This window comes from Syzygium oleosum, unplaced genomic scaffold, assembly GCF_021117445.2.
Source record: "Syzygium oleosum isolate NSW1041296 unplaced genomic scaffold, Sole_v2.1 Sole_v2.13, whole genome shotgun sequence".
Taxonomy (NCBI): domain Eukaryota; kingdom Viridiplantae; phylum Streptophyta; class Magnoliopsida; order Myrtales; family Myrtaceae; genus Syzygium; species Syzygium oleosum.
The window spans coordinates 10,474,768-10,501,447 of record NW_026607497.1 but is presented as its reverse complement, the minus strand read 5'-3'; the positions used below and the strand labels follow the sequence as shown (position 1 = coordinate 10,501,447).

General features: G+C 38.8%; 2 protein-coding genes across 5 annotated transcripts; one reads left to right on the top strand and one right to left on the bottom strand.

Annotated features, from left to right (window-relative positions):
- Positions 1-3,948: 3,948 nt before the first annotated feature.
- LOC115687989 (tRNA-specific adenosine deaminase TAD3-like) lies at positions 3,949-10,313 on the top strand. 4 transcript variants are annotated; one of them, XM_056317368.1, is made up of 9 exons: positions 3,949-4,110; positions 4,188-4,242; positions 4,352-4,425; positions 5,627-5,706; positions 6,873-6,955; positions 7,777-7,876; positions 8,432-8,869; positions 9,368-9,477; positions 9,766-10,313. In XM_056317368.1, exons 1-9 carry the CDS (start codon positions 4,032-4,034, stop codon positions 9,956-9,958), a joined length of 1,212 nt encoding a protein of 403 aa, XP_056173343.1. In that variant the 5' UTR covers positions 3,949-4,031; the 3' UTR covers positions 9,959-10,313. The 4 variants fall into 4 exon arrangements, with proteins under 4 accessions (XP_056173343.1, XP_056173342.1, XP_056173345.1 ...); XM_056317367.1 differs by having other exon boundaries at positions 5,627-5,745; XM_056317370.1 differs by lacking the exon at positions 9,766-10,313 and having other exon boundaries at positions 5,627-5,745; positions 9,368-9,481.
- Positions 10,314-10,701: 388 nt separating this feature from the next.
- On the bottom strand, positions 10,702-12,874 carry LOC115687990 (glyoxylase I 4-like). The gene is made up of 2 exons (XM_030613726.2): positions 12,578-12,874; positions 10,702-11,440 (listed from the first exon to the last, which is right to left on the bottom strand). Exons 1-2 carry the CDS (start codon positions 12,820-12,822, stop codon positions 11,011-11,013), a joined length of 675 nt encoding a protein of 224 aa, XP_030469586.2. The 5' UTR covers positions 12,823-12,874; the 3' UTR covers positions 10,702-11,010.
- Positions 12,875-26,680: the final 13,806 nt, after the last annotated feature.

The window sequence follows — 26,680 nt, the reverse complement described above, 5'->3', positions numbered from 1 at the left end:
GTTTGGTTTAAATTGGGTTCGCAAAAACCAAGCTGGGCACGACCTTCATAGCTACTCTTTACATATGGACCCATAAATGCAGCAACATCTAATCTCATTTGATGATGCTTATGCACTATAATAATTGAAGTGCATCGGAGTAAAATCAGAATAAGGGAAGATGGAAAGCTTGAAGAGCCAGAAGTCAAGGATTAGAAGGAGAACATGGTCCAAGGATCAAAGTGCTTGGGAGCTAAGGGAAAATCCAATCCTTGGTTCATATTAGTAGAAAATTGCTCTTTATTGTCTATTAGATTCTAATATTTGCTGGACAAAAATTCTCCAAAAGCGACCTTGATCAACATTTACGTTTGAGTAACCGTCCATCCTTTCACTAGGATAGCAATCAAAGCCACTTGTAGAGAATATTTTCTCGACAAACGCTATTTATGACAATCCCTATAAATAAATAATATATATTCCTTTGCAGCAGTCATTATGTCAAGTGAAATTATAAAGTAGTCATTTTTGGGAGGCATTTTATACTTAAACTAGAAATCATTGGATTCCAAATTCATGTTGGTTATTGCCCTTTTCCAACCTTCTGACCTTGTGTTCTAATTTACGCAAATAGCTATGAACACTTGAAGGAAGATAACATATCCTGTGGTTTCTGCTGAAAGCAAATTAACTTGGGAAAAGGTTGGACAGTGAGGCGCAGATGTAGAATGGGTGACAATCATCATGGAGATATGCCATGGAAAAGATGCTCGAAAGGGCTCACTGGACATTTAGACTATTTGGTCCGACCTGCACAAAGGGAAATAAGGATAATTCCGATGAGATTGTGACTAATTCAGAAGAAAAGCCAAAAGTAAGTGCACTTTCAATTGACTCATAACAGCTGAATAAAGGAGACACGAATTGCTTTACTGATGTATCCTCAAGTGAATCTTCCAATGTTCATCTCAATCAACCTAAATGAGGTTATCGCTTCCGGCATGGCTGAAGATGGAGACTTTGAACACAACACCGTCCCTACCAAAAAGTTCAAACGTGTAGACATCTTATGCAGACAAGTTTCTCTTGCAAACGTGGGCCAACCGCTAGAGATGTTTGCTGCAAAAAATTGTGTTGATAGGTCTTAAGCTGCCCCAGCCACGATTTGTCTGAATTCCTAAGAGTCACAATACGCCAGTTCTTCTGAATGTATCTCTTTATAAACTCACAAGCAACACTCTGTCGATGTAGACATTTTGTGAACCAATCTATCATGAGAAACACAATAAATACAAGCAAACACTAAAGAAAGAAAAAATGGCAGACGAAATTCATCCAATCTGCTGCTTCAAGCCCACCCTTCTTCGCAAATTGGTTTTTCATCTGCAGTGAGTTATCCTCATCGTTGATAATGAATTTGACTTGGATCGACCCAGAGCAGCCTTTGCTTCTACTACAGAAGCGATCGAGGACATCTGCTGAGGGAAGGTTGGTATGCTTTCTGCATTACATTATCGAGTGCATTTCAATTGTTCATCCATTAAGGTCTATGTCATGGTTGGAACTGAATTCCAGATTGTAGTGGTGGCAGACGATGAGGACAGTGAGAATGAGGGTGATCTTTTAATGGCAACACCTTAGGCTAAGGCATTTATTGTGAAGTATGGCGCTGGGATTGTTTGTGCGAAAATGAATCAGAGGGAGAATCAAGAGAAGCTTCGGACTGCATTCACCGTGACTGTGGTATATGTTGTAAGATGCTTAAATAGTTTCTTCAATCAGCTCCTTGTATCTTGTAACCGATGATAATTAATTAGATATTGTTATAGGATGCAAAGCTTGGGATAACTGCAGGCGTATCAGTGCTTGACAGGGCAACGACAGCTTGGGCTCCTGCATCTTGCAACGACTGCGAATCCTGTTGGAGGTCCACCCAGCTAGTGCCGACCTGAAAAGGCAAGACAATTTAGAAATCCCTATCAGAAAATCATCATGCTCTTCGCCCATGTTCAAGTTCTACCTTGCTACTGTTGGCCTTACTAATTATGTCCCCTCACTTATCACTCCTATGTCTGCCAAAATTCAAAATGCACATTCCGTGTACGTACCGTGCATTTACCGTGCACATATCGTGCACTTACCATTCACCTTTTCTAGGAGAACTTATGGTAAAGGACTCCTCAATGTGTATATGCTCAAAGAAAATACCGTTAATTTAGTGATTTTGGTGTAGTTATTTCCAAAATACCTTTGAAGTTAAAAAAGAAAAGAAAGACAAATCACCTTCTTTTAACTTTAATTTTCTAGCCTTAGTTTTTCATCCAACAAAAATTGATGATAAATTAAAAAATAAAAAATATGCTACAAAATTAGGAAAAAAAAAGAAAGAAAAGAAATGAATACCTCATGAAAGGAGGTGAGCAAGCCGTGGTAGAGAGTAGGAGAGATCTCGACGATGTAGACAGGAGCAATGGTGAGGACATAGCCAACACCGATATTGGTGATGAGGCGGCTCAACATTAGGAAGAATGAGTTGGGCACAATGCCCATGAGGAGGGCCCCGACAAAGAAGAAGGCCGCTGCCAACACAATCTTGCAGCGACTGCGAATCTTGTTGGAGGTCCACCCAGCCAGTGCCGACTCGAAAAGGCAAGACAATTTAGAAATCCCTATCAGAAAATCATCATGCTCTTCGCCCATGTTCAAGTTCTGCCTTGCTACTGTTGGCCTTACTAATTCTGTCCCCTCACTTATCACTCCTATGTCTGCCAAAATTCAAAATGCACATTCCGTGTACATACCGTGCATTTACCGTGCACATATCGCGCACTTACCGTTCACCTTTTCTAGGAAAACTTATGGTAAAGGACTCCTCAATGTGTATATGCTCAAAGAAAATACCGTTAATTTAGTGATTTTGGTGTAGTTATTTCCAAAATACCTTTGAAGTTAAAAAAGAAAAGAAAGACAAATCACCTTCCTTTAACTTTAATTTTCTAGCCTTAGTTTTTCATCCAACAAAAATTGATGATAAATTAAAAAAATAAAAAATATGCTACAAAATTAGGAAAAAAAAAAGAAAGAAAAGAAATGAATACCTCAGGAAAGGAGGTGAGCAAGTCATGGTAGAGACTAGGAGAGATCTCGACGATGTAGACGGGAGCATTGGTGAGGACATAGCCAACACCGATATTGGTGATGAGGCGGCCCAACATTAGGAAGAATGAGTTGGGCACAATGCCCATGAGGAGGGCCCCGACAAAGAAGAAGGCCGCTGCCAACACAATCTTGTAGCGACTGCGAATCCTGTTGGAGGTCCACCCATCCAGTGCCGACCCGAAAAGGCAAGACAATTTAGAAATCCCTATGAGAAAATCATCATGCTCTTCGCCCATGTTCAAGTTCTGCCTTGCTACTGTTGGCCTTACTAATTCTACGTTAAATATATACCTAGCTTTCCATTAGTGATACCGAGTTATCTCATTTAGCTTAAATCATACATTAACCATGTTCGTATAAACTTTTAATTTATCACAATCACCATCACGAAGTAAAAAGAAAAGAAATAAAAATATCAACTCAGCATTTACATTAGATCTACATCACAGTTTTAATTTATTAACCATGTTCATATAAACTTTTAATTTATTGAGTGTTATATTATTATTTACGCCTCCCTTCCGGGTTCTTTTTCATCTTTTCAGCACGTGATGAACCCCTGATACGAATGTTAAGAAAATGATAAAGCGTGTACTATTTAATAATTATAAAAAAATTACAAGAAATATCTTTCAAAGAAAATCAATTGAGAAAGGAAAAAGAGCCGCTGCTGTGTAACAGAGTTTGTGGGCTCGTCCTAGTGGGACGGGCTTGAAAGAAACTGGGCCGGTTAGGCCCACAATCAGGCCCAGTGTGCTCCTTTCTTTGCTCCTTCTACTTCAACCGCCGTCGAGCTCCGCCACCACCGACCGACGGCGTTACGGTTTCCCCTCCGCTTCCGTGCTCGATCGCCTCCCCGTTGGGCCGGTCGCCGGAGATAGGTGCGAAGAACAATGAGCGGCGAGAACGATGCGTGGCGGATCGTCCACGTCCCTGGCAGGCCGCCGGTTCCGCCTGATCAGCAACTCACAGGTTTCTTCTTCACAGACGACTGAACGAATCGTTTTGCGCTTCTGAATTGGCGTTTTGTTGTGTTCTTTTGCAAGCAGTGGACGTGGTTGCCGCTCAGATTGAGCAGCCGAAGCTCACGAACACTATCATAAGGTCAGTCTCGGTGTTGGGCTTTTATGTATTAAGCTCGTTCTGCGCTTCTGGTTTGATTTTTGCGCTCAAATTTGGGAGTCTGAATTTTTTTTTTCCGGTTACGGGTCAGGCGTTTGAGTCAAATTGCGCCATTGGAGGACCTCCATCACGTGAAGCGGGTGAAGAAGAAGTGTCTGGAAGGAGGTACATTCTGGGTTCATGAGCATAGCGGTGTCTCTTTTCGTTACTGGCGTGATTGGTCACTTGATGATAATCATATCTGAACACCATCGTTTCTCGCGTCTTTGGAATTGTGCAGCTGCTTAACTAGGTCTTTCTATTGCCTTTTGTTGCTGGATTACCCTTTAAAAGTTCTATAAAGATCATCGAAATATTGTTTCTCCGTGCCAAGGTCGTTTAACAGGAAATAATTGTATGTTGTTTATACTCACGCGTGTAGTTCTTGATCAGACATCAGTCCTGGGTACTTACTGCTTTTCAAGTAATAGAAAAGAGGGAACAGAATCTTCTGATCCCATATGCATGTCAGTGGTCATCAGATCGAAGAAATTGTATCTGAACTTTGAAGCCCCAAAGCTATGAGAAAGCTTTTTCTGCATTGGAAGCAGCGTAAGTCATTAACTTGAGTATAGCGAGTCAATCAGCCTTAGATATTTAAAGTCGTATTCACATAATTGGTGTAATTCCTCTACAAGACACTTTCTCCTAAGCCACACTCTAGAGTGATGAAGCTGTGGTTTTTGATGGATGGTTTGATTATGATGTGGGGTGAATGAGGGGTGTCCTTACCTCCTCCAGTCTGCTTGCAAATCCTAAATATTCTCCTTCTACTGCTGGGAATTCTTTTGAGGGACTATTATGAAAAACAAAATGCCTCATCCAGGAAGAATGTTTTCTGCTGAAACTCAAATGCTACCATTGGTTGTCTTTAGCTTGTTTTCTAATATGTATTAGCTTTGTAAGGCGTTGAGAAACCTGATGAACAATTATGAAAACAACCCATATTGATTGTTAATTTAAGTGCTCAGTTTGTTGTTTTTCCCTTATCAATCATGAGAATTGATTGAATAGGATGACAGTTCCTCTTATGTGCACATGATGCGTGGAAAAGGAACATTAGCAGGAAGTAAATAGGATTGAAAGATCAGAAAGTTGAGACAACAAGAAACCAAACAAAAACATTAATTTGCTTTTGAGGATGAACTGGTTATCGTCTCGAAGAATCTTCTAATTATTTCCTATGCAAGGTCCATTTGGTGGAAACCCGGGATAGGTGTTTGTATTTTTTCGTCGACAAATCATCTTTTACCTACCCAGCTTTTCAACAATGCTTTAACTGATTTCTTATGGATTTCTTGAACTGTCTGGTTGTTGTATTTGACAGGAAAAATTCAGCTATCAGTGATCTTATGTCTGGCTTCTGAAAATGGTGATTTTGATGGAATTCCATGTGACGTGAAGGATGTAATTAATTCTTATCAGTTGAGTCCTTTTGTGGCAAAAGTGGGTTATTTTCTTGTTAGCATTTCATGTTGATTTTCCCATATTTTACATTATCTTCAATAACTTGTAGAGAGAACCATAAGCAGTTTTGACAAGTTATGGTATCCGTGAGTGGTGATGTTTACTTTCGGAGCATCTTACATTACCATTAACCGCTAGCGCATTTGACATCTGTTCATGCCTTTTCTCTTCTCACATGTAGCAAGTTCTAGAAAAATTTTATTTCACGAATTCTCCCTCAGTTATGTTTTGACGGGACATCTCATTTAAGTAACTAATGCATATCCGTTGATAAGTCTGCATCAAACTGTCGTTTAGCTGAAAAGAGTTTGTTCGCAATGATCTCCTTTCTGCTGCTTTAGGAGGTATAGTTGTGTTTATGACCAAAGTGGACAATTATGGGCTTCGCTTGGGAATTTCTTTTGGTCTTTGTAGGTTTTTTTTCAATGCTTTATAGGTTATTATGCCAAAGAGAGCTTCTTGGTATTGGTTGTCATATACTAATATTGTTTGCTCTATTATGTCCGCATCCAGTGAACTGTACTTTCAAGTGAATGAATAGTCGGAACATCTTTACTGGTTCATCGTTATAAAGCAACAGTAAATACCTGCATTGTCAATGGCATTAGATACTGTAACATAGCACTTCAGTGACTGGATAGGATGTCACTGTATATGTAGATCAATTTGGCTTTCAAACCTAAATGAAATTTCCATCTCTTGAATAATTTGTCATTTTTCTTTTTCATCATGTAAATTGTTTGTTTAAGTTCATTATGGCATGAAAAGAAGCCATGTTTATAGCCTGGAATAAAGACGGTTTAGGATATACCATATCCTATCTCATGTTAAGGTAAAAGTGTGAATCCTTCTCAAATTTTTCAAAGTGCACAGATTATTTGATATTAAGAAAGTCTATTAGTAGTAAATAAAATTTTAATGCTTTATCTGCTGCATATCATGCTTATCTCAACCCGTATATATTTGTAATTCAAACATGCTTGTAAGAAGATATACTACATAAGAACTCCTGTAACATGTAGCCAGAAATGGCATTGTTTCACTTCATTATGTGATGGCAAAGTGGGATTTTGTTCTTTGTACTTATTCGTGCTAATTTGCGATAGGTCTGCAAATATGCTGCATCATCAAAGGAAGAGTGGGTAGAACAGTGCAAGCTATGGCCCACCTCATACCATCCACCAACCTAGTACGTCTCTTTTAAATTTTCCCATCAGTAGCAGTAATGCAAGTTCATGTCTTAAGAAGAACATTTTGACATCATGTTTTAGGACATTTTTGCAGGCTTAGGGTATTTGCATCAGCATGTGCAGGTGTCTCTGATTCTAATGTTGTGTCTAAGTAAGCAGCAGGTTAAGGTGGTTTTTCCGGGATAACTTTCTTAGGAATTTCAAGAATCTCTTGGGCAGCTTTCGGTGTTCATTTTATCCTTTTTACCTCTTTCATAATTTATTTCCAAGTAGATAAGTTGGAAGTTGGAGTCTGAAAACCAAAGACTTACAAAAAGTTGCAGTTTCATCTCAAATTTGATGAGCTTTGTTTTTAGAAATTTATGATGTGATTGATTTTACTTCGTTCAGCTGAGTTATATCAGTTTTGGTTGCATCTGGACCAAGAGAAGTTTTGGGTCATAGATAAACGAGAGAAGTTACTCTCAAGGAATAACTGATCAAGCCATCTCCATCATGCATAATGGCTGCTAATGAATCATGACTATATAGACCAAGGGTTGCCTAGTTGGTTGAAAATCACTCTTTTAAAGGCACTAGGCCATGTTTAAGTCTTATTATTCTCCTCTCTCTCCTTTTGCAATCAAACTTAAGCTTCACCACTTTGCATGATGCAATTCAATGGAGTTTGTGCAAATCTTTGTTCTTTTTTTTTGCATGTCCTAATTTTACTTCTTGTCAATGATCACAAGGAACTATCTGTTCCTCTATATTCATGTGTATTATGTGCAGTTATGTCAATACTGATACGTTCTCTTGACTTCTGATTTCCACATAGCAGCAATATCAGTGGCATAACTGGGTTTAGTGAAGAAGACTCACGATCAGTTGTAAGTTTTATGAACTATGCTCTGGAATTGGCGAAATCTCATGGTAATGTGGTAAGTGTTCGGGTATGACATTAACTTGTGATTAATGAATGCAATTTTGTTTGATTCTTCAATTTTGCATCTAATTATTTCTCAGACTAGTGTACATGCTTGATGAGTATCATTTCTAACTGCTCGTGTTTGAACTTTCAACATTTTTCCCATCAAGCCTTAGAGGGTTCACCATAGCTCGCGTTGGCTCATGGGAATCATTTTGGGTTCAGTAACAGGAAGTGAGATTTACCTGTTGTAATCAACTTGACAGGAAAGTGAAGTTTTTATGTGAAAGTCATGTTTATTGACTTTTGTACCAAAATACAAGAAGAAATCTTTTCTATAATAGGGGAAAACAATCCAATCATTTCGAAGGTTGGGTCCTTTAGACAGTTGTCCCTTAAAATGTTCATGCATAGACATAGTAAAATAGAGGTTTTGGGAAGGAATTATAGCACTTCATGTTGCTCCCCAGTTGTGCGTCCAATTTTTGATATATCCTGGCGTATGCACCTCTTATGTTGTGGAAATTGCACAAATTCTGCTTTTGTTACACCCTTCTCTTGTCTACAGGTGGTCAATGCTGCAGCCATTGTAGATCCTCTGTCTAATCAAGTGATTGCAAGGGCATGTGATGAAGTCTGCTCTTGGCATACTCCAAAAACAGAAGTTGGTGCTGAATTTAGTAGTTCCACCAAATCTCCTGCTGACATGACTGGATGGATAAAACATGAATTAGGTCTTCAGCGCTGTTCCTCAGGTGGGCCAGAGCAAGTTGCGACATCCATTTCTTGTCTACATCCTCGGTGGTGGGTAGATGAACAGACTCGCAGGAGCTCTTCATTTTGGCACCCGTTGCGACATGCTGTTATGGTGGCCATTGAATCATCTGCTGCTAGGGACAGATGCTTATTCCCTGATGTGAGATACAAAGATGAAGCTACTAAAGAAGAGTGTATTCTATCTCCTGCAAAGTCTCAAGCAAAAAGACGGAAAACTGATGGCACTGACGTAAGCTTTTCCTTTACATGTGAAGGAAATCCTGGCAAGCCTTTCCAGCATGACAACGGCATCTAAGTGTCATCTGTTTCTTTGTTTTGAAGTGGATGATCGTTTCTCAACATTTGCGAATATCGTCATAGTAGTTCATCTATTATTGCTCAACTCAAACTCCGATTAGCTCTCGGATCGTTGGTTGGGTGCATGTTATAATCATCCCTTAGTCAATTTCATTTTCTCGATAGACTTGCTAATGGTCAACTCTGTATATACGATGATTATTAGGTGAACAACTTTTGATGACAACGTATACTCAACCAATAATACATGCACTGTCCACCAAATAACTAGTCGGCACTAAAGGTGAAATGCTCGAGGATTATTTGGCACTGAACATATGGAACCAACTATTGCATTTCATCCTATAGCTTGATTCTCTGCTTCTTCTTTGCATTTAATCAGACAATATTTCAGCTTGGCACTGACTTCTATATAATTGTGGGAATTCAGGTCGACGATGGTGACAAAAATGATGATGCTCATGGAAATGGTGATCTCTCTAGTAGACCGTATTTGTGCACTGGCAATGACATCTACCTTGTTTGGGAGCCATGCACAATGTAAGTTAAAACAAATCAACTGCAACTGTCTGGTTTGGTGCATGTGCAGGCTATTTGGCTGATTACCCTTTTGCCCAAAATATCTGCAATTCTGCCTCAGACAGTAGTGGTTCTTTGCACATGCACTTTACATTCCTGTCGTCTTTCTAGATTAGATATTTTTCACATTTGAGAGGGAGAGTTGCATTTCATTTGGCACAACAAGCGTTAAAGAGTTGTAGATTTTCTGAAATAGAGTGATGAATTACCTGATATTGAGCTTTGCTGTTACATCTCGTCTTGTTTAAGGTGTGCGATGGCACTTGTGCATCAGAGAATCAGGCGTGTGTTTTACGCTTTTCCAAATCCGAGTGCGGGAGCGTTGGGCAGCGTTCACCGGCTACAGGGCCAAAAAAGCTTGAACCATCACTATGCAGTGTTCAGGGTTGTGATGCCACAGGATATCCTCGACAAAGCAAAAACGTCGATATGTGGGAGCTGAGGATGAGAATGTCGAGTTGAGGATGCCTCAAATTTTGCAGGAAGAAGATCGTAGGAAGATTTGTATTGCATTATTTATCTTCTTGGTCATCAGATTTTGGACTTCTTTTTCGCCTTTCTAATCTTGTTCGAGTTATGTATTGCATTTAGATGTCCATATTTAAGTTAAAGAAATTCCACAGTTGTTATGAAGTTGGCCTTCATGCTGTATTCTTATGAATGAGAGAATGAAATATACAGAGCAAGGAACTGGAGAGATGGTATTGTAATTGGGACAGAAGCATCTGAAAGACTCGCAAGATGGCTTCGAAGACTAGGAGCGGTGACTTGCGAATATAGCTTTTTGGTTTCGGTAACTGTATCGTTTAGGTGATGTGCTCATGTGGGTCAGCCCCCATTAGCATGTATGTTACGGCCACTTGACCTTTCTTGAGATGTCTTGTTGAGTTGAAATGTCCAGTAGCTTGAAATTGGCTATGGCTTGGGCAAATATCTTCTAAAGACCCAATCTGTAACTTATTCGAAGAGTTCATGATCTCTCTCCTTCCATTTCCTTGTAACAATGCATCTCTGCTCTTCTAAGATCTTTGAACCATTAGTGAACTCAAAGCTTTTATAGCTAAGCAATTTTTGCTGATTATAGCTTGTGTAGGTCAGTCGTTTGACTTAGTTTTGCAATGGCTGGTGAGTTTGGTACCGAAGCTTCCCCAAAGCAGCGCTAATTTTCATGAGTCCAATCAGAAGTTATCACAATACAACAATAGATGAATATCACTTATAATTTGAAGCTACAGTAATGGAATCGACAACCCTAGGGTTGAAAAGCCTTTACAACCGAGCCAAAAAGGGGAAACATGACAGACACTACTAATTGAAACAAAGATTGAATTTGCTTGTACTTTTTTTTCAGACTTTGGAACATGTCCTTATTTTTCAAATCTTTACACTCATTTTGCAACCAGCATTTAGAGAGAGAGACTTGGGCAAATTCTATACACAAAAGGGTCCTTCGAATTTCTCGGCAAAATTCGGCATCGAATCCTAGATTTGGCTTTATATTGAGATGTCAAACATGTTCTTCACCAAGTTGTCCATCATCTGATTCGCGACTTCTATGGCACATTGTATGTCCAAACTCCGATTGTCGAACTTGCCATACAATGTGGATGGCGATGGGTTCTTGTTGGTTTTGGGGAGCTTGAGAGGGCAAGAGGACAGGGGAAGAATCGGCAAGTTGTTGCAGTTGCAGATCTCGATCATGTAACCATCCGGGTCATGGAAGAACAGCTGATCGACTTTGATGCCGCCTTCCTCGACGACCGCGGTCACGTACTCGATGTTCATCTCTTCGAGCTTCTTCATCACGAGCTTCATGTCGGCGCACTGGAAGGAGATGTGGTTGTCCTTGGGATTTATCACCCCTTTCTTTGCCGGAACATCGTCCACTTCAAGCAAGTGGATGCCAATTCCATAGTTGAACAGCCTGAAACGGAGAAGGCCAATCCTATCATCAAATCCGGTCGCACCATCGACTCACGTATCGAACATCTTTCTCGAATTCGACAAATCTTCGCCCGAGAAAAAAATCAATGGAATTCACCATACTATTGTACATGTGAGTTCAAAAAACCTAAACATCTACCTAAACAGAACTGCCACAAAGGAGCTATCAGGTGATGATGGATTGGAGACTTATTCTTGTTCAACTGATTAAAAGGTAAGATTGTAAAGTCAAAAGAGTTGGTGGAAAGTGGACACAATTTGGTTATCCCAAACTTAGGACAATCACCTACCTGCTTTAAAAGCAGGGTCTTGTTAATAAATTTTCCTGAACACCTATGAGGCAAGTAATTGAGAAAAATTTCCACAATCATCATTTTGAAAATTAAATTAACTTTCATTTAATATACTTAACAAATGCATTGAAAGCGCTGGTTTACAACATACTTAAGAATATCAGTTTTATCATAGTGTCTTTTAACTGCTTTGCACCTGAAGCTGGTCTGACCCATCGAGAAACCAATCCTGTTCTCTTTTTCTTTTTCTCTTTTCTTTCCAAGAAAATAGTTTTATAAAAAAAATTTATAAATATCCATAATGATTGTCTCGCCAGCGCACTTGGGGCCCTTTGTCAAATTAAAAAGAGCAAATTAAACAAAGATGATGATGATGATGATGATGATGACGATGATGGTGGTGGTGACATGTGATGGCAAACCCATGTCACCACATGTTTTACTCTTTAGTCACCTTCTTTTCCAAACTACACGGTTCACAAAGCACTTTAGAAAAGGCTGCTACAATAAAGGAAAACAAGATGATCTAGCGCAAGTCAAGTAAAGTTAGGCTAAGATGCACAGCAGGTCCAAGGTGTTTTGATAATGTGGACCACAGGGGAGTAAATTTCTCTTTGGAAGCCCTCAAAAACTATAGGACCACAAAATCAACACAATTCGACACCGAAGCTCGAATCATACTCACGTTTCGTGTCCGATGGGACCGGCCAAACCACGAAGACCGGGGCCGGTACCGCCGGTCCGACCGACGCAGTGCGATCTTCAAAGCACTGATTCGGAGGGGCGAAAAAAAACAGAAAGGGAGGCGCGGGGGCGGGACTTACCAAGCGCCTTCGAAGTTGAAGGAGGAGGGCCGCTTGATGAGGACGAAGCCCAGGACGCGCTCGTAGAAACTCACGGACTCGGCCAGCGACTTGCACACGAACGACACGTGGTTCAGCGACAGCAGCGGCAGCTCCGGCTGCTGCTGCTGCTGATGCCCCGACGACGACGACGAGGAGGGGTACGAGGATTCCGCCAGCCACCTCTGCATCTCCTCCTCCTCCGCGCTCACTATCTCCTTCCCCATCTCTCTCTCTCTCTCTCTGTGTTTTGGAATGTGATGATGGCAAGAGGCGTTGCGAGCTTTGATGAGTGGGAACTGCGAAGAGAATAATGTGAAATGAGTGAGGGGAGGAAGGAGGGTTTATATAATGGCGAGAGAAGAGCGCAAGGCAGGTTTCACGCTTTTGTCCTCTTGAAAATACAGCGAAAATCTCTGTCGTCACCCTCGAAAGAAACAAACAAAAAAAGAAGAAGGAAAAATTACCAAAAAAAAATGTATTTAATAATGCGAGCCCTCTCTTGCAGCATTTTTCATGCCGTGTTTTTATGTTTATAAGTGATAAATTGATAAGGCTTTGCTTCTTCTTCTTTTTTTTAAAATTGAGAATGGGTCGTGAAGAATTTGGTGAGATTAGCTCGCCGGCAGTGGCACGAGGCGGCTCGTCTTTCGTACGCGAGTGAAGATGGGACTTGTTCGACAATAGAAAACGGTGAAATTAATGCGTTCCGATCGCGAAAGGAGTTTCTTTATTTAATTTTTCTCTCTATTTTTTTTTTTTCAAAAATGTTACCGGTTTCACTTTTCGACCCCCAGATGATAACATGACGGCCCTAATTATATATGTGTATATGTATGATCTAATTTTATAAACATGTAAATAAAAGTCGCGAATGTTCGGCGACCCTTTTGAAAGTCAGGATTCGCGCTTGTCCTTTTGAAAATACGGCAAAAATCGCTGTCATCACCCCCAAAAGAAAAAGAAAAGGAAAAATTACGAAAAAAATGTATTTAATAATTCGAGCCCTTTCTTGCAGCATTTTTCATGCCGTTTTTATTTTTATAAGTGATAAATTGATAAGGCTTTGCTTTCTTTTTAAACTGTAAATTGAGAATGAGTCATGAAGAATTAATGCGTTCTGATAGCGAAAGGAGTTTCTTTATTTAATTTTTCTTTTTCTTTTTTTCAGAAATGTTACAGATTTCACTTTTCTACCCCAAATTATAACATGACGGCCCTAATTATTTACGTGTATATGTATGATCTGATTGTATACATGTAAATAAAAGTCGCGAATATTCGACGGCCCTTTCTTTCCGTGGCATCTCTCTTCTTCTTCGAAAGGGAGAGGGAGGTCGAGAATTCGAGTTATGTACCAACGATTTCAACAAGGACAAAGAAGTAAAAACCCAACGGTTCAAAAGTAGGGTTTTTTAAAATTTTCAATTTCAGGTACGCATAATTATGGAGAATTATGTCTATATCCTTGGATCCTCTATATTGGTCAATAAAGAAATCAAAGTGACCCAATAATTCAAACATTAGAAAAAAAAATCTTTTCTTAAGTGGCCTCCAGCTACTAATTACAACATTCTTATTTTTCTTAATCACGAAAATTATCGATGTAAATCAACCTTTTCCGCTTATAATTAAAATAATCACCGTTTGATTATGTTAAACATTCTGAAACATTCTAGTGACCACAACAGTTTTTTGCACAAATTTAATCTTTAAAACATGTGTAACAAAAAAAATATTGTTGGGGTCACGGCGATCAACATCGCTTTCACAATCATTGTACTATTTGGGATACGTGTCACCACGTGCTTTGTCGCTTGGATTGCTCTTGTTCCCCCGCTAAAATGACTCGTTAGTTAAAAAATTATGCAAAAAAAAAAAGTTTATTAATACCGCCGAAAACCTAATATCCGTCGCGATACAAATACCTAAAATTGTTATAGTGTCGAAAAAAATCATAATCCATGCTCACGGCAATGCCGGTATGAAAAAAAAAAAAAAAAACCAATTCCTATAGCCATTTTGCACAAAATTCCAATGAAGTCATTCCGATCAAATTTTGTCGGAAATTGCTGGCTCGGCAGTCCAGTCGACATTGGCCATCTTACGTGGGCACACCGCTGCGTCACGATTTCCAACGAAAATTAACCGGAAGGGATTCTTGCGAGAAAGTTTGGAGCCAAATTAATAAAATTGAAAAATTAAAGAGTGAATTGACATACTTATAAAGTATGTTCGTGACCGATTGGACAATTAACCCCACCTTTTTCGTGTCGCCAAAACCTTCAAATTTGTACCAGCGTGACAAAAAATCGGGACATTAGTGTCATTTTGGGGTTTTTTTTAATGGTATTTTCCACACAAAAAAAAAGAGAAAAGAAAATAAAGCCATTTGAAATAGCAGGTGAGAACGGAGACAAACGTACGGACAGACAGGGACCGTGGCGATCATCATTATACCGTGTCGGGTCACACTTATCACGCCCTCCCCCTTTTCACTTTATTATTTATTTATTTTTTATTCTTTCATAATAAAAAAAGAAACACTAAAAACCCCAAAATTTTTTACATGACACATTTTACTCGAACTTTTTTTTTGTGCACCACACTTTGTTATTTGTGACATTTACTGCAATATACATTGTCCATGGGCATTTTCGTCTTTTTAGCTTTTTCTTTTTCTTTTACTTTTTTTTCTTTCCTGGGCGAGGCCCCTCGCCGGATCCGGCGAGGGGGCCCTCGCCCTCCTCGCCCGAGCCGGGCGAGGCTCGCCCGGCGCCGGCGAGGCTCGCCCTCGCTCGCCCGGGCGAGGGCGAGGCTCGCCCGGCCGGATCCGGCGAGGGCCGCCCTCGCCGGCGTAGGGCGAGGCTCGCCCTCGCTCGCCCGAGCGAGGGCGAGCCCCGCCCGACGCCGGCGAGGCTCGCCCTCGCTCGCCCGGGCGAGGGCGAGGCTCGCCGGCGTCGGGGCGGGGCTCGCCCTCGCACGGCGAGCGAGGGCGAGCCTCGCCTACGCCGGCGAGGGCGGCCCTCGCCGGATCTGGCCAGGGCGGCCCTCGCCCGACGCCGGCGAGGGGCCCTCGCCGGAAAAAAAAAAAAAGTAAAAAGAAAAAGAAAAAGCTAAAAAGACGAAAATACCCATGGACAATGTATATCGGGGTAAATGTGTCACAAATAATAAAGTTTGGGGTTTTTGGTGTCACAAAAAAAAATTCGGGGTAAATGTGTCACAAGTGGGAAAGTTTGGGGTTTTTGGTGGTTTTTTCCCATTAAAGTGAGTTTTTTTTGTGAATAATAAATTAATAAATATGCAGTGGTGGCGATCCTATCCACACCGAACGACTCCCTCCTACTACTACACGGTCTTTTCCAAAGCCACGCGGGGGGCGCGTTTTGCCTTCACTTAATTTCGTAACGTTTTTCGTCTGCGACAAAATTGGTACGCGTCGTTTCAGTTTAGTCTAATTCAACTCAATTCAACTCAATTCAATTCAATATAATATTTTTCTGGGGCTTCACATTACTGCTTGTTTTTTTCTTTTTCTAATTTCTTGGTCAGTTCGTGAGTAAAAGTCTCCATTTCAAGCGGCGGGGCCGAAATTAAAATCGGGAAAAACGACGAGAAACGAGCAGATGCGAAATCGCCAGCATAAATTACCGGGATAAGTATTTTGGAAGTCATAAAACTTATCACGAAATTGCAATCGAATTATGAAACTTGCAGAAAGTGCAACCAAGCCTTTAAACTTGTCAAATTGGTTCTATTGAGTATGGTTTAATTCTCCGGATAATACTACAAAAAAATCTCAAACTAGTATATCCATTAAAAATATTACCTCCGTTGGCTTCTCCCCGATATTATCGTTGATGTGAAAACACACGTGACAAACAACGTATAATTAATGTGCTACATGTATCCAATGTGGAAATTCATCATAAAGGCTCTCCTATACAACGTCGTTGGGGAGCTAGATCTGGAAAAAATGAACTGGGATTGAGAAATCTGCTAATTTTGGCCTAAAAATTTCCCTACATTTCGAAAATCTAATGAAATCGCTAATTTTGCCCTAAGATTTTGATAGATTTGTCACCGGCGTTTTAATTTGGAATTTTTTTGTGATACGAAAGGTAATATAGGGTAAACGTGACGTGTCGGTTTGCAAATTTGTTTTTTGTGGTACTACTCATTTAATTTTCGACCACAATTTTTCGCGGGTCCATAAATAGGAATCAAAATAGTGGACCCAAAAATGAATTGGATTAGACAGTGCGTAGAGATATGGTAGGGCTAGGGCTAGGGCAGACATGGTCTGTTCACTCGCAATCACATGTGGATCGTTTTATGTGTACTTAAAGTTGTACAGCTAGATGTCTAGTCATCGTCACGTCATTCTATGTCCCACAAAGAAAAAGCTACGCATGCATGTCGATTCAAGCAAGGCTCATTCATAAGTAATCTTAATTAATCGGCATATAACACATACACATATATAAGGGCTATTCCCAAAAAAAAAAACACAAATTTTACATTGAGCGATAATTTTGGCCCGATTTTTTTTATCTCGATAAAAAGCACCAATTTTTACTCGAGTCTCAAATTTGGCCCTCGTGATGTGAAATTTTCAAATTGTTCGGGCCAAATTTGAAATTTAAGTGAAAGTTAGTAATTTTTTATGAGACAAAAATGTTTTGACAAGAATTGTCACTCAAGATAAAGTTGGTGCTTTTTTTTAAGAATTAAGCCCATTTATGTTTTATGTTTACGGGAACTACAGTGAATATCGTGAGGATAATTGTCCAAAAAATCCTAAATTTATCGTACAACGGCCAATTCAGTCTTATAATTTTCAATTTGACCAACTTTAGTCCTAAACCTTTTTGACGATTTGCCAATGCTAGTCCTCCTGGCTGCCGCATTAGCAATTTTCGGCAAAAATTGATCGGAATGACTACATTAGCAAATCATCAAAAGGTTTAAGATGAAATTAGATAAATTGAAAAGTTTATGACTGAATTAGCCACTGTACAATAGGTATAACAAATTTTGGACAATTTTCTCGAATGTCATGAGTTCGTAATTTCCTTTCGCACGTGGATTTTCATTCATTTGTTTAGTTGCTGTAATCATTATTTTCTTTTCCACATATATTAGGCAGTTCCCACATATATACTCAAGAAGTCAATTAATTGCATTGGTGTAAGGTAAACATGGGAAAGCTTAAGATCGACTTGGACAAAATTGACGTTGAATTTCTAGATTGTTCAGATGGAAACAGCCCCGCAAGTTTCGCCTCTAGAAGTTGGCTTGATTTGTGGACATGATACAATAAATAAAATGACTATCTTCGTACATAGATAAAGATCATAATCGTGCTAATCTATGATAATCACGACATCGCATGATATTTCGGGTCAATTTCCGCTAATGAGACTCAGTCCGATCCGCCTCTTCGGTCCATTCATTAACATAAAACCGTTCTACACAATCGTTAGGAGTAGCTTCCGTAAAACCTAACCCGAAGTAACTATCTCGATTAAGGAGGATGAAAAAAAAAAATCCCGTGCTTCTTTAGATGCCAAAAAATGGTTCGAGCGACGCCTTATTTTAGTTTAGTAATAGTTTCCTAATATAATTTGGTCACTAAATCGAAAACGACGTGGGCATATGACTGATTGCTCCTTAATTAAGCATTCGTACATCAATAATCACTCTTAGGATCTCCACGAAAAAGCGACATATTTTTGGTGATCATCCATGAATTATTACTATTAGATTAATACAAGAAATCATTTAAAAATTTAATGTCGTGATTCAAGCTTTGGACTGCACGCGGACAATGACTCGATCGTCAATAATCATTTTTTGCACTATTTTCCAACATTACGTACAAGTTTCCCCCGTCGGATCAGTTTGATTCGCAGTTTTTGCTGACTTGTACCTGACTCCTCGTCGATATATTCAATCATTCAATGGGAACCACTCATGCAAAACTTGGAATTAAAAATCGAAAAAGCCCTTAATTTAATCCTTTGCTAAGTAAGGTCGCTCAACAGCTTTGCCTGTCATCAAACTTTCAAGTAGGCATTATAAAATTCTTATAGATTAATTATATATAGGACTTAAAGTATACAAGAAGTAATGATTATCACCAACCGCTTTAAGCTTGCAGTCATCGTATAAGGGGATAACTATAAAAATACTCATTGAACTTTGATCAAATATGCAGTGTGGTCATTGAATTTTTAATTTGTTCGATTTGATCCTTAAACTTTTGGTAAATGTTCCATCTAATCCCTGGAGACCTATATCTCAATCTTACAATTTCGCACGTGATGATCATGTTCTGCCAATCGTGTTAAGAGTTTTAATTTAATCTAACTAACCACGGCATAGATGGCGGTGAGACCTGCATAGGATTGAGTTGATCATACCTGGGATCTGATATGCTCGATCGAGTTTGGGATTAGGTTGTAAAACCCAGAAGAAACTCAAGACTCGAGTTTATTTCAGAATTACCTAATGTGGGTTTTGATCCTCATGGTAACATATTAACGTACTTAAAAATCTTAAGGGGTAGTTAATATTTCCAAAAACCATCAGGAAATTCTCCTCATTTACACTTTTCGCATGTTAGTTTCAATATCCTACATATTGTAGATTGAGATATCAAAAGACCCATTATACTTTTTGAGAAAATAATTCCGTGGAAGAAATGAATTTAATCACGGGATTTAAGTGCCAAACCTGTCAATTAATCCCTTTTGATTAATTCATCTAATGACTATTTATTTTCATGACAATGTTGTACCTTAGTTGACTAATTTTTCCTATGCCAATAATATGCATATAAATAATCCCACGTCAATATTTGTATAATTTAAAAAAAAAATCAGTTCAACATTAACTAAAGATAACGTAACTCGAGCCGTAAGATCAAAAAAATAATTAAAAAAAATTCTACCTAATCTATCACATTGCTCTTCCAACACATTATTAATTTATTATTTACAATATCATTTACCTCTCATAACTACTCACGAGGCATGTTAACACTTTTAGGAGCAATCATCAATTGTTGAAAGGGAAAATTGTCCAAAAGTCATAAACCCATTATACGGTAGCCAATTCAGTCATAAACTTTTTCAATTTATCTAATTTAGTCATAAATCTTTTGATGATTTTCCAATGTAATTACTCCGGCTAATTTTTATTGGAAATCGCTAATGTTGACACCGGTGGTCCTACGTGACACAGCCAATGTAGGATGGTCTGCTCTAATGTGGATGAATTTTGCAAAATTATTAATTTTTGAATTTTTTTCCTTTTCTTTTCCTTTTAGCCTATGGCCAGCGAGGGTTGCCATCGCCTAAGCAAGGGTTGCCATCGCCTAAGCGAGGGGTGGCTAGAGAGGGCCGTGACGCCATTGCCCTTACCAAATCTGGAGAGGGTGACACCAGGGTGATGACTGATCACAGGAGAAGAATGAAAAAGAAATTTATAAAAAGAAAAAAATTTAAAAAAATTGCAAAAGTCTTTTATATTAGCACCGGTCATGCCACGTAGACGGCCAACGCGGACCAGACCACCAATAGCGATTTCTAACCAAAATTTGCCAAAATGACTATTAGGAAATCGTTAAAAGTTTTAAGACTAAATTGTCTAGATTGAAAAGTTTACGATTAAATTAACAACCGTGCAATAGATGTAGGACTTTTTGGACAATTATTCGAATGTTGAAAAGTTATTAACCATGTTAGAAAGTCTAATAAAAAAGCTTAAATGATAGGTGACGGGAGACCCATCATGTAGAATTTGATGAAATTTGAGTAGAATTTGACTCTAATATCATGTTGGAAAGTCCATCTCAAAAGCTTAAATTGATAGTTGATTCTTGTGTTATTTCTCTCTCAAAAAACAACATATCAATGAAATAAAAAACTAATTAAAAAATTCACATTTATGACATATATCTTCGCTTATAATAACTACTTTCGATTTTCTTAGGTTGCATAATAGCGCAATGCGTCATTTGACTGATTCTGCAATCAACTGGGAAGTCATAATCACACGATGTTGGTCTGAAAGTGATAGAAACGTTCACGACATGGGCAATTTCTGATGAGCCAATTGCTTAAAAAATAAAGCAAGGAAATAAAAAATCAACTTAAATTATATGGAACTTCTTCTTTCTACTGTTTGAAATGTTGAAATATAATATTCATGTTGAATTGGTACAACTTCGATTTTTGATTTGTTAATTAAGGAGGGTAAAATTACATTAAACTGGTCGTGAGACCGATATTGATTAATCTCTAATTCCGTAGTATATCACTTAAGGAATTAATGATTCTACACTGTCGACTATTCGGTTTATTTCTGAAATTAGAATAGGACCATCGGCCAATATAGCGTGTAATTATTGAAGTAACAAATCAAATAATAATGAATCAGCACAATTATAGCGTAGGTCCACATCATCAATTCGCGGACAACATCTCTGTTTATCTTTAGAATAGCTTATCAATCAATCCATCATGCATAGTCTATTATATATGCCACAAAGATTCAGGAACTGCATAGTATCATCTACCATTTTTCTTGGCGGCTACCCATGGTTTATTATTATTATTATTATTATTATTATTTAAAATAAGAAGATTCATGATTAAATTATCATTTATTTTGGGTGGTGGATTGAATATCACATCAGATCAAATACAATCCAGACCGTTCATGGATGGTCTCCTAATTGCATGTTGAAGGTTGCCCATGCAATCTGCTGGATCCCATGCAGATTCTCACTCTATTTTGATGTTTTGTGTTGACATTAATTTCTTTCAACAAAAACTTCATTTCAATCCCACAGATTTTTTTTTTAAAAATAAAATAAAATAAAATAAAATAAATGTGACCCATGCAACGGGCCCAAAAATTTGCATTCCAATAAAACAGGATTTATTACACTTTTTGGACCAATATTTTTGTAGATTAATTCAGAAATGTCCCTTTTACTTTCGCAATTCCACTATTTTGACCCTCGCAATTACTTGTCCCCCTTATCGACCTTACCGACCGACTCGAGATTCACCTATTCAAGATTAGTGAAATATAAGATTGTGGGTCGGCAATATATCTAATTACGATGGGCTTCCTAATCAGAGGGTTTAGCTGCTCACAAGTGGATAATGTTTCGTCTAGAAAGGTAAAACCGTCCTCGCACGCCGCTTGCACGTCAATAGTTTAAGTTGCCATGAAAAGAATAATTACATGGCTATGTGTCATTTATGAATTTGAATTTCTAAAAAAACAATTGCAAAATTGGGTTTTGAATGAAGTGGGAAGGAATCTTCTTTTCTTAGTTAAGCTCATCTAGTCTTTTAACAAGCGAGCCTCATATGTTTCGCTAAAAATAAATTATTTGAAAAATATTTTCCTGAAAATAATTGCTTGTATCGCTTGAAATAAGTAGTCAACTGAAAACATTTTTCATTCACGATAATTTTTTTCATTCATTCATTATTATAAGCGATATAAATAATTATATTCAGGAAAATAATTTTAAAATTATTAATTATTCGAGGAATAAATGCATCCTTAGTACATAACAAGCCCTTTCTTCACTAAGCACCACACGTTAATGATGAATGTATTCCACGCAAGCGTGCTGGTGATTCATCAGTGCTTCAACTCAATCCACGTGAAAAGACCCCGTGGTGAGCATTCATACACGTGCCCAACAGCTTGTAGCAGCGTCCACGTAAGCAGGTGTTCTGTCTAATTGATTTTCCCATCCATAAGCTAGACACAGTCATTTTCATTAACAAAAAAATATATATACTTTTATTGATTTAAAGTGCCCTGGTTTGTCTGTGGTGTAGTTCGACCGTGCAGTGGCTAGAGATTATTATTATCAATCACATGGAATCGATCAGTAATAACACTTACAGAATTTGTCTTTCCATTTATCCCCAATCTCCAAGCTTAATTATTCGCTAATCCTATGTCACGGCCATTGCATTTCCTAAGAAAATGAAATTAATTATGCGAATCGGAGGCATGTTTAACCGCCTAACTTGTTGACTAATACCACCTTTTGTGTTAGTCACCTGATGACTCGTCAAAACCACCATTTTATTGTCATGACAGTGCTGTGCCTCGGTTGGCTAATCATTCCCATGCCAATAATTTGCTCATAAATAATACCATGTCGGTAATTGTGTATTCTGAAAGAAATTTAGTTCGACATTAAATAAAGGTAAAGTTGCTCCGAGCCGTAAGATCGGAAAAATAATTACAAAAAAAAGGTTCTTCCAATTCTATCACATTGTTCTTCCAGCTACCAACACATATTTAAATCATGATTTACAATGTTAATTACTTCCCGTAACTACTCAGGAGGTATGTTAACAATATTAGGAAGAATCATCGGTTGTTGAGAAGTGATTAACGAGATTGAAAAAAAGTAGATTCTTGTGCTCTTTCTCTTTAAAAAAAGGATTAATATCGTGAAAAATCTCAAACTGGTACACTTGTGATAAATTTATTCTCTGTCAATTTCTGTTAGATTTTAACGTCAAATTGCTGAGTTGGATGACACGTGGCAGTTGACGGGTGTACTAGTTTATTGTTTTATCCATCTATTTGTCACAAATTTATCAATTCATGATTTTTCGTAGTATTAATCTAATTTAACAGAAGGTAAATTTGTCACAAGTATACCAGTTTGGGGTTTTTGGTGGTCCAAAAATTAGTTTGGAATAAATTTATCACAAGTATGCTAGTTTGAGGTTTTTCGTGATCAAAAAACTAGTTTGGGATAAATTTGTCACAAGTGTACTAGTTTAGGGTTTTTCATGGTATTAACCCTTAATAAAAAAAATAACATAGCAACAAAAGCAAAAATTAATAAAATAATTCACATTTATGACATATATATGAGATTATAATAATAACTCTCAATTTTCTTAGATTGCATTATAGCGGAATACGTCGTTCGACTGATTCTGCAATCAACTGAAAAGTCAACAAATCATACGAGATCTTGCTAGCCGATTCGAGATCCACCTAATCAAGATCGGCCAAAATATATTATTTCATGGGTCAAAACATCGATCGATATAAGACGGGCTTTCTCGTCAAATGGTTTAGTTAATCACCACAAGTGAAAAAGTCGACGCGCGCCTTCGTAATTCGATAGTTTAAGTTGCTATGAAAAGAAAAATTTACACGGCTACGTGTCATCTATGAATCTACATTTTCTCAAAAAAAATTTGTAAATTTTGATTTTGAACGAAGCGGGCTGGAATCTTGTTTGAGCGGGTCTTAGTACGGACAAGCCCTTTTTTTTCTATAAGGAAAATAATTTTTTTTGAGATTACTAAGGACCGCACGTTAATGCTGATTGGATTCCACGCAAGCTGTGAACAATATTTGTCATGTCCAATCCATAAGCTATCATTTTTTATTAACAAAAATACTTTATCGACTACAGATGAGAAATGCGAAGAACAGGAAATAGGAAAACGGTACTGAATAGGAGGCCGGCCCTCAACTTTTGGTACAAACATGTTTGAATGTGCGCAATCGCCTCGGTGATGATTGACCCGGTAACGTCGAGTGTTTTTCTTTTTAACAAGCAAGTAACGTAGAGTTTACTTTCGAGTGGTTCGGAGACTTCTCTGGTCACAATTTCCGAAATCCCTGATATGCCCCTCGACCTCGGGGGTTAGCCCTAGTTCCGTTTGTAGAGCAGGTTCGACTCCGGCTCGACTGAAAATGCGTCCCATCCAAGGCGGTCCACGGTGGACACGGATTCCTCCTGCACCCGTACTCATCCTTAAGTTACGAAATATTCTGTTGCTAGTCTGGAACACCTACAATTACGTTCGAGAGATCGCCGACGCCGATCGCCCATTCTCATCGTTTTACCGATAAAAAGAATGTTAAGATGGGTGCACGCGGTCCCATTACTCCGAAATCTTATATGCCGAGTAGGAGTACTTACATTGCACAAAATTAAGGCAAGAGACATATAGGTAGAAGTTAGGTGGAGCATGTAAGGCAATCTTTATTTACTTAGAATTAAAATAATGCATTTCTCGCAAGGATTTTGATATTTACTTATTAACAATATTCAGTGTAATGCAATTTCCACATCCTCATCTCGTGCTTGGGGGCGTCCCTCCTCTTGCAGTTTTATCTGGGATACAGCTGGATACCTTATTTCTAGGATTACTCCTAATTCTCGACATGATATTATTAAAAGTCACATTTAATGGGTTACAACATGAACTTATGTACGCCACAGATGAAACCACGTGTCCTCATTGTAATAGCATCATGAAGGTCCGATTCCCCAAGCCAGACCCGATCATCATCGGCGACGACATCCCACAAGCCTATCCCGACCCGGTCCGAGCAATGGTATTTGGTCGAAAAAAGCGAGACCCTATCCTCAAATCTGTACGTATGAGGATGAACGGGTTTGATTGACGAATTAACCGTGACCCTAAAGATCCGATTCAAGCCCGCCCAATGATCACCTCCGGCTCGGGCGACGCAGCGACTACCAAATATCTTTCCATACGAACGCGGTTACAGCTCCATAAGTAACTTTTTTCAAAATATACACGAGCAATTATTGCTTTTTATTTATTTTTTAATTTTTTTTTCCATTTGGTTGAAAATCGAAACGAGCAGCTCTGAGCGCCTTTTACTTTTCGGCGCTGCCTTATCGTCCCCCCCTTTTCTCCCACGAGGGAGGGAGAGAGAGGGGTACGAAGAAATCGTACCTTCTCCACCCACCGCCCCTTCCTCCCGACCCGACCATCTTTCACGCTGATTGGACAGGACACCCGTGGGGCCCGCGGCTCGGGGGTAGGCGGGAGGCAGAGCCACGTGGCGGGGCCCCCACACCCCGCCCCACGTCGCCCGGGGTTCACATTGGACGGTCGCGATGGAGGGGCCCCCCCACCCCCAACAATGACAGCCTGTCTCCGATGTTGACTGGACCGGTCCGGTCCCTGGGCGGGCCCCACCACGGGTGTAGTAAGGTATCAGAGAGAGAGAGGACCAGGGAAAAAGTTGGGAGTACTTATCAAGACGAAGGCCATGTGATAAGGAGAGGGGGAAGGAGTCGTCCTTTCGTCTCTTTTCGGCGCGTCCTTTCGTTGAAATCGTGGGGGAAAAAGACAAAGGAAAAGAAGAGAAGGAAAAAAAAGGCACAGGACCACATGTGCAATTTATTTCTCGAATGGCAACTACCGATGCTCCTTATTTATCGAGTTGAGAATGCTTCTTTTTTTTTTTGTGATTTTTGATGTATTGTATATTCATTATAATGTGCGCACGGTGCATTATATATCGAGTTCGGACCCATATTTGAATTCTCTTGAAAATTTGAATTTTTTTTTAAAATTAATAAGCGTGTTGGAGAGCTCTCTAACAAGACTCCTTTTGTTTGGGTGTAAGTTGGACACCACCTAATTCATTGCCTATCCTCCATTCAAACCATTGACCACGTTGATGCTATCTTTTAAAACATGAAGAACGAAAATTTTGAGTGGAAAATTGTGAAAATTTTGAAAAAACTGAGAAATAAAATCTTAATGTTTTTTTTTTAAATTTCTCTTCGAGTTTTCTTTCCTAAATCTCTCCAACTAAGCCCTCAATATTTTTCGGGCCCAATTCCAAAAAAAAGCACAAATTTTATTTTGAGTTACAATTCTGGCTTAAGCTATTTTTTTTTTTTCATGAAAAATCACATACTTTTACTTAAATCTCAAATCTGGCACGGATAATTTGAAAATTTCATATCACGGAGGGTCAGATTTGGGACTAGAGTAAAAGTTGATGCTTTTTTATTAAGACAAAAAAAGTTTGGGCCGTCACTCAAGATCAAGTTTGTGCCTCTTTTTGGAATTAGCCCATATTTTTCGATCACTCGCTCACACTCAAGTTAGATCCCTCGGACATTGAGCAAGAAAGTTGTCGTAAAATTATAAGTAAGAAATTAGAGTTGGGAGTGAAGGTAGGAGAGAGTTGGTGTATCTCAATCGCGCGCCTTTCGACGTGAATTTAAGCCATCAC

Excerpts from the sequence above, each read along its gene's own strand:
- LOC115687989 (XM_056317367.1), top strand. The coding sequence starts at position 4,032 with ATGAGCGGCGAGAACGATGCGTGGCGGATCGTCCACGTCCCTGGCAGG. Across the intron at positions 5,746-6,872 it reads TGAGTCCTTTTGTGGCAAAA|GTCTGCAAATATGCTGCATC; the intron begins GTGGGTTATTTT and ends AATTTGCGATAG. Across the intron at positions 8,870-9,367 it reads GGAAAACTGATGGCACTGAC|GTCGACGATGGTGACAAAAA; the intron begins GTAAGCTTTTCC and ends GTGGGAATTCAG.
- LOC115687990 (XM_030613726.2), bottom strand. The coding sequence starts at position 12,822 with ATGGGGAAGGAGATAGTGAGCGCGGAGGAGGAGGAGATGCAGAGGTGG. Across the intron at positions 11,441-12,577 it reads TTCAACTTCGAAGGCGCTTG|GCTGTTCAACTATGGAATTG; the intron begins GTAAGTCCCGCC and ends TCTCCGTTTCAG.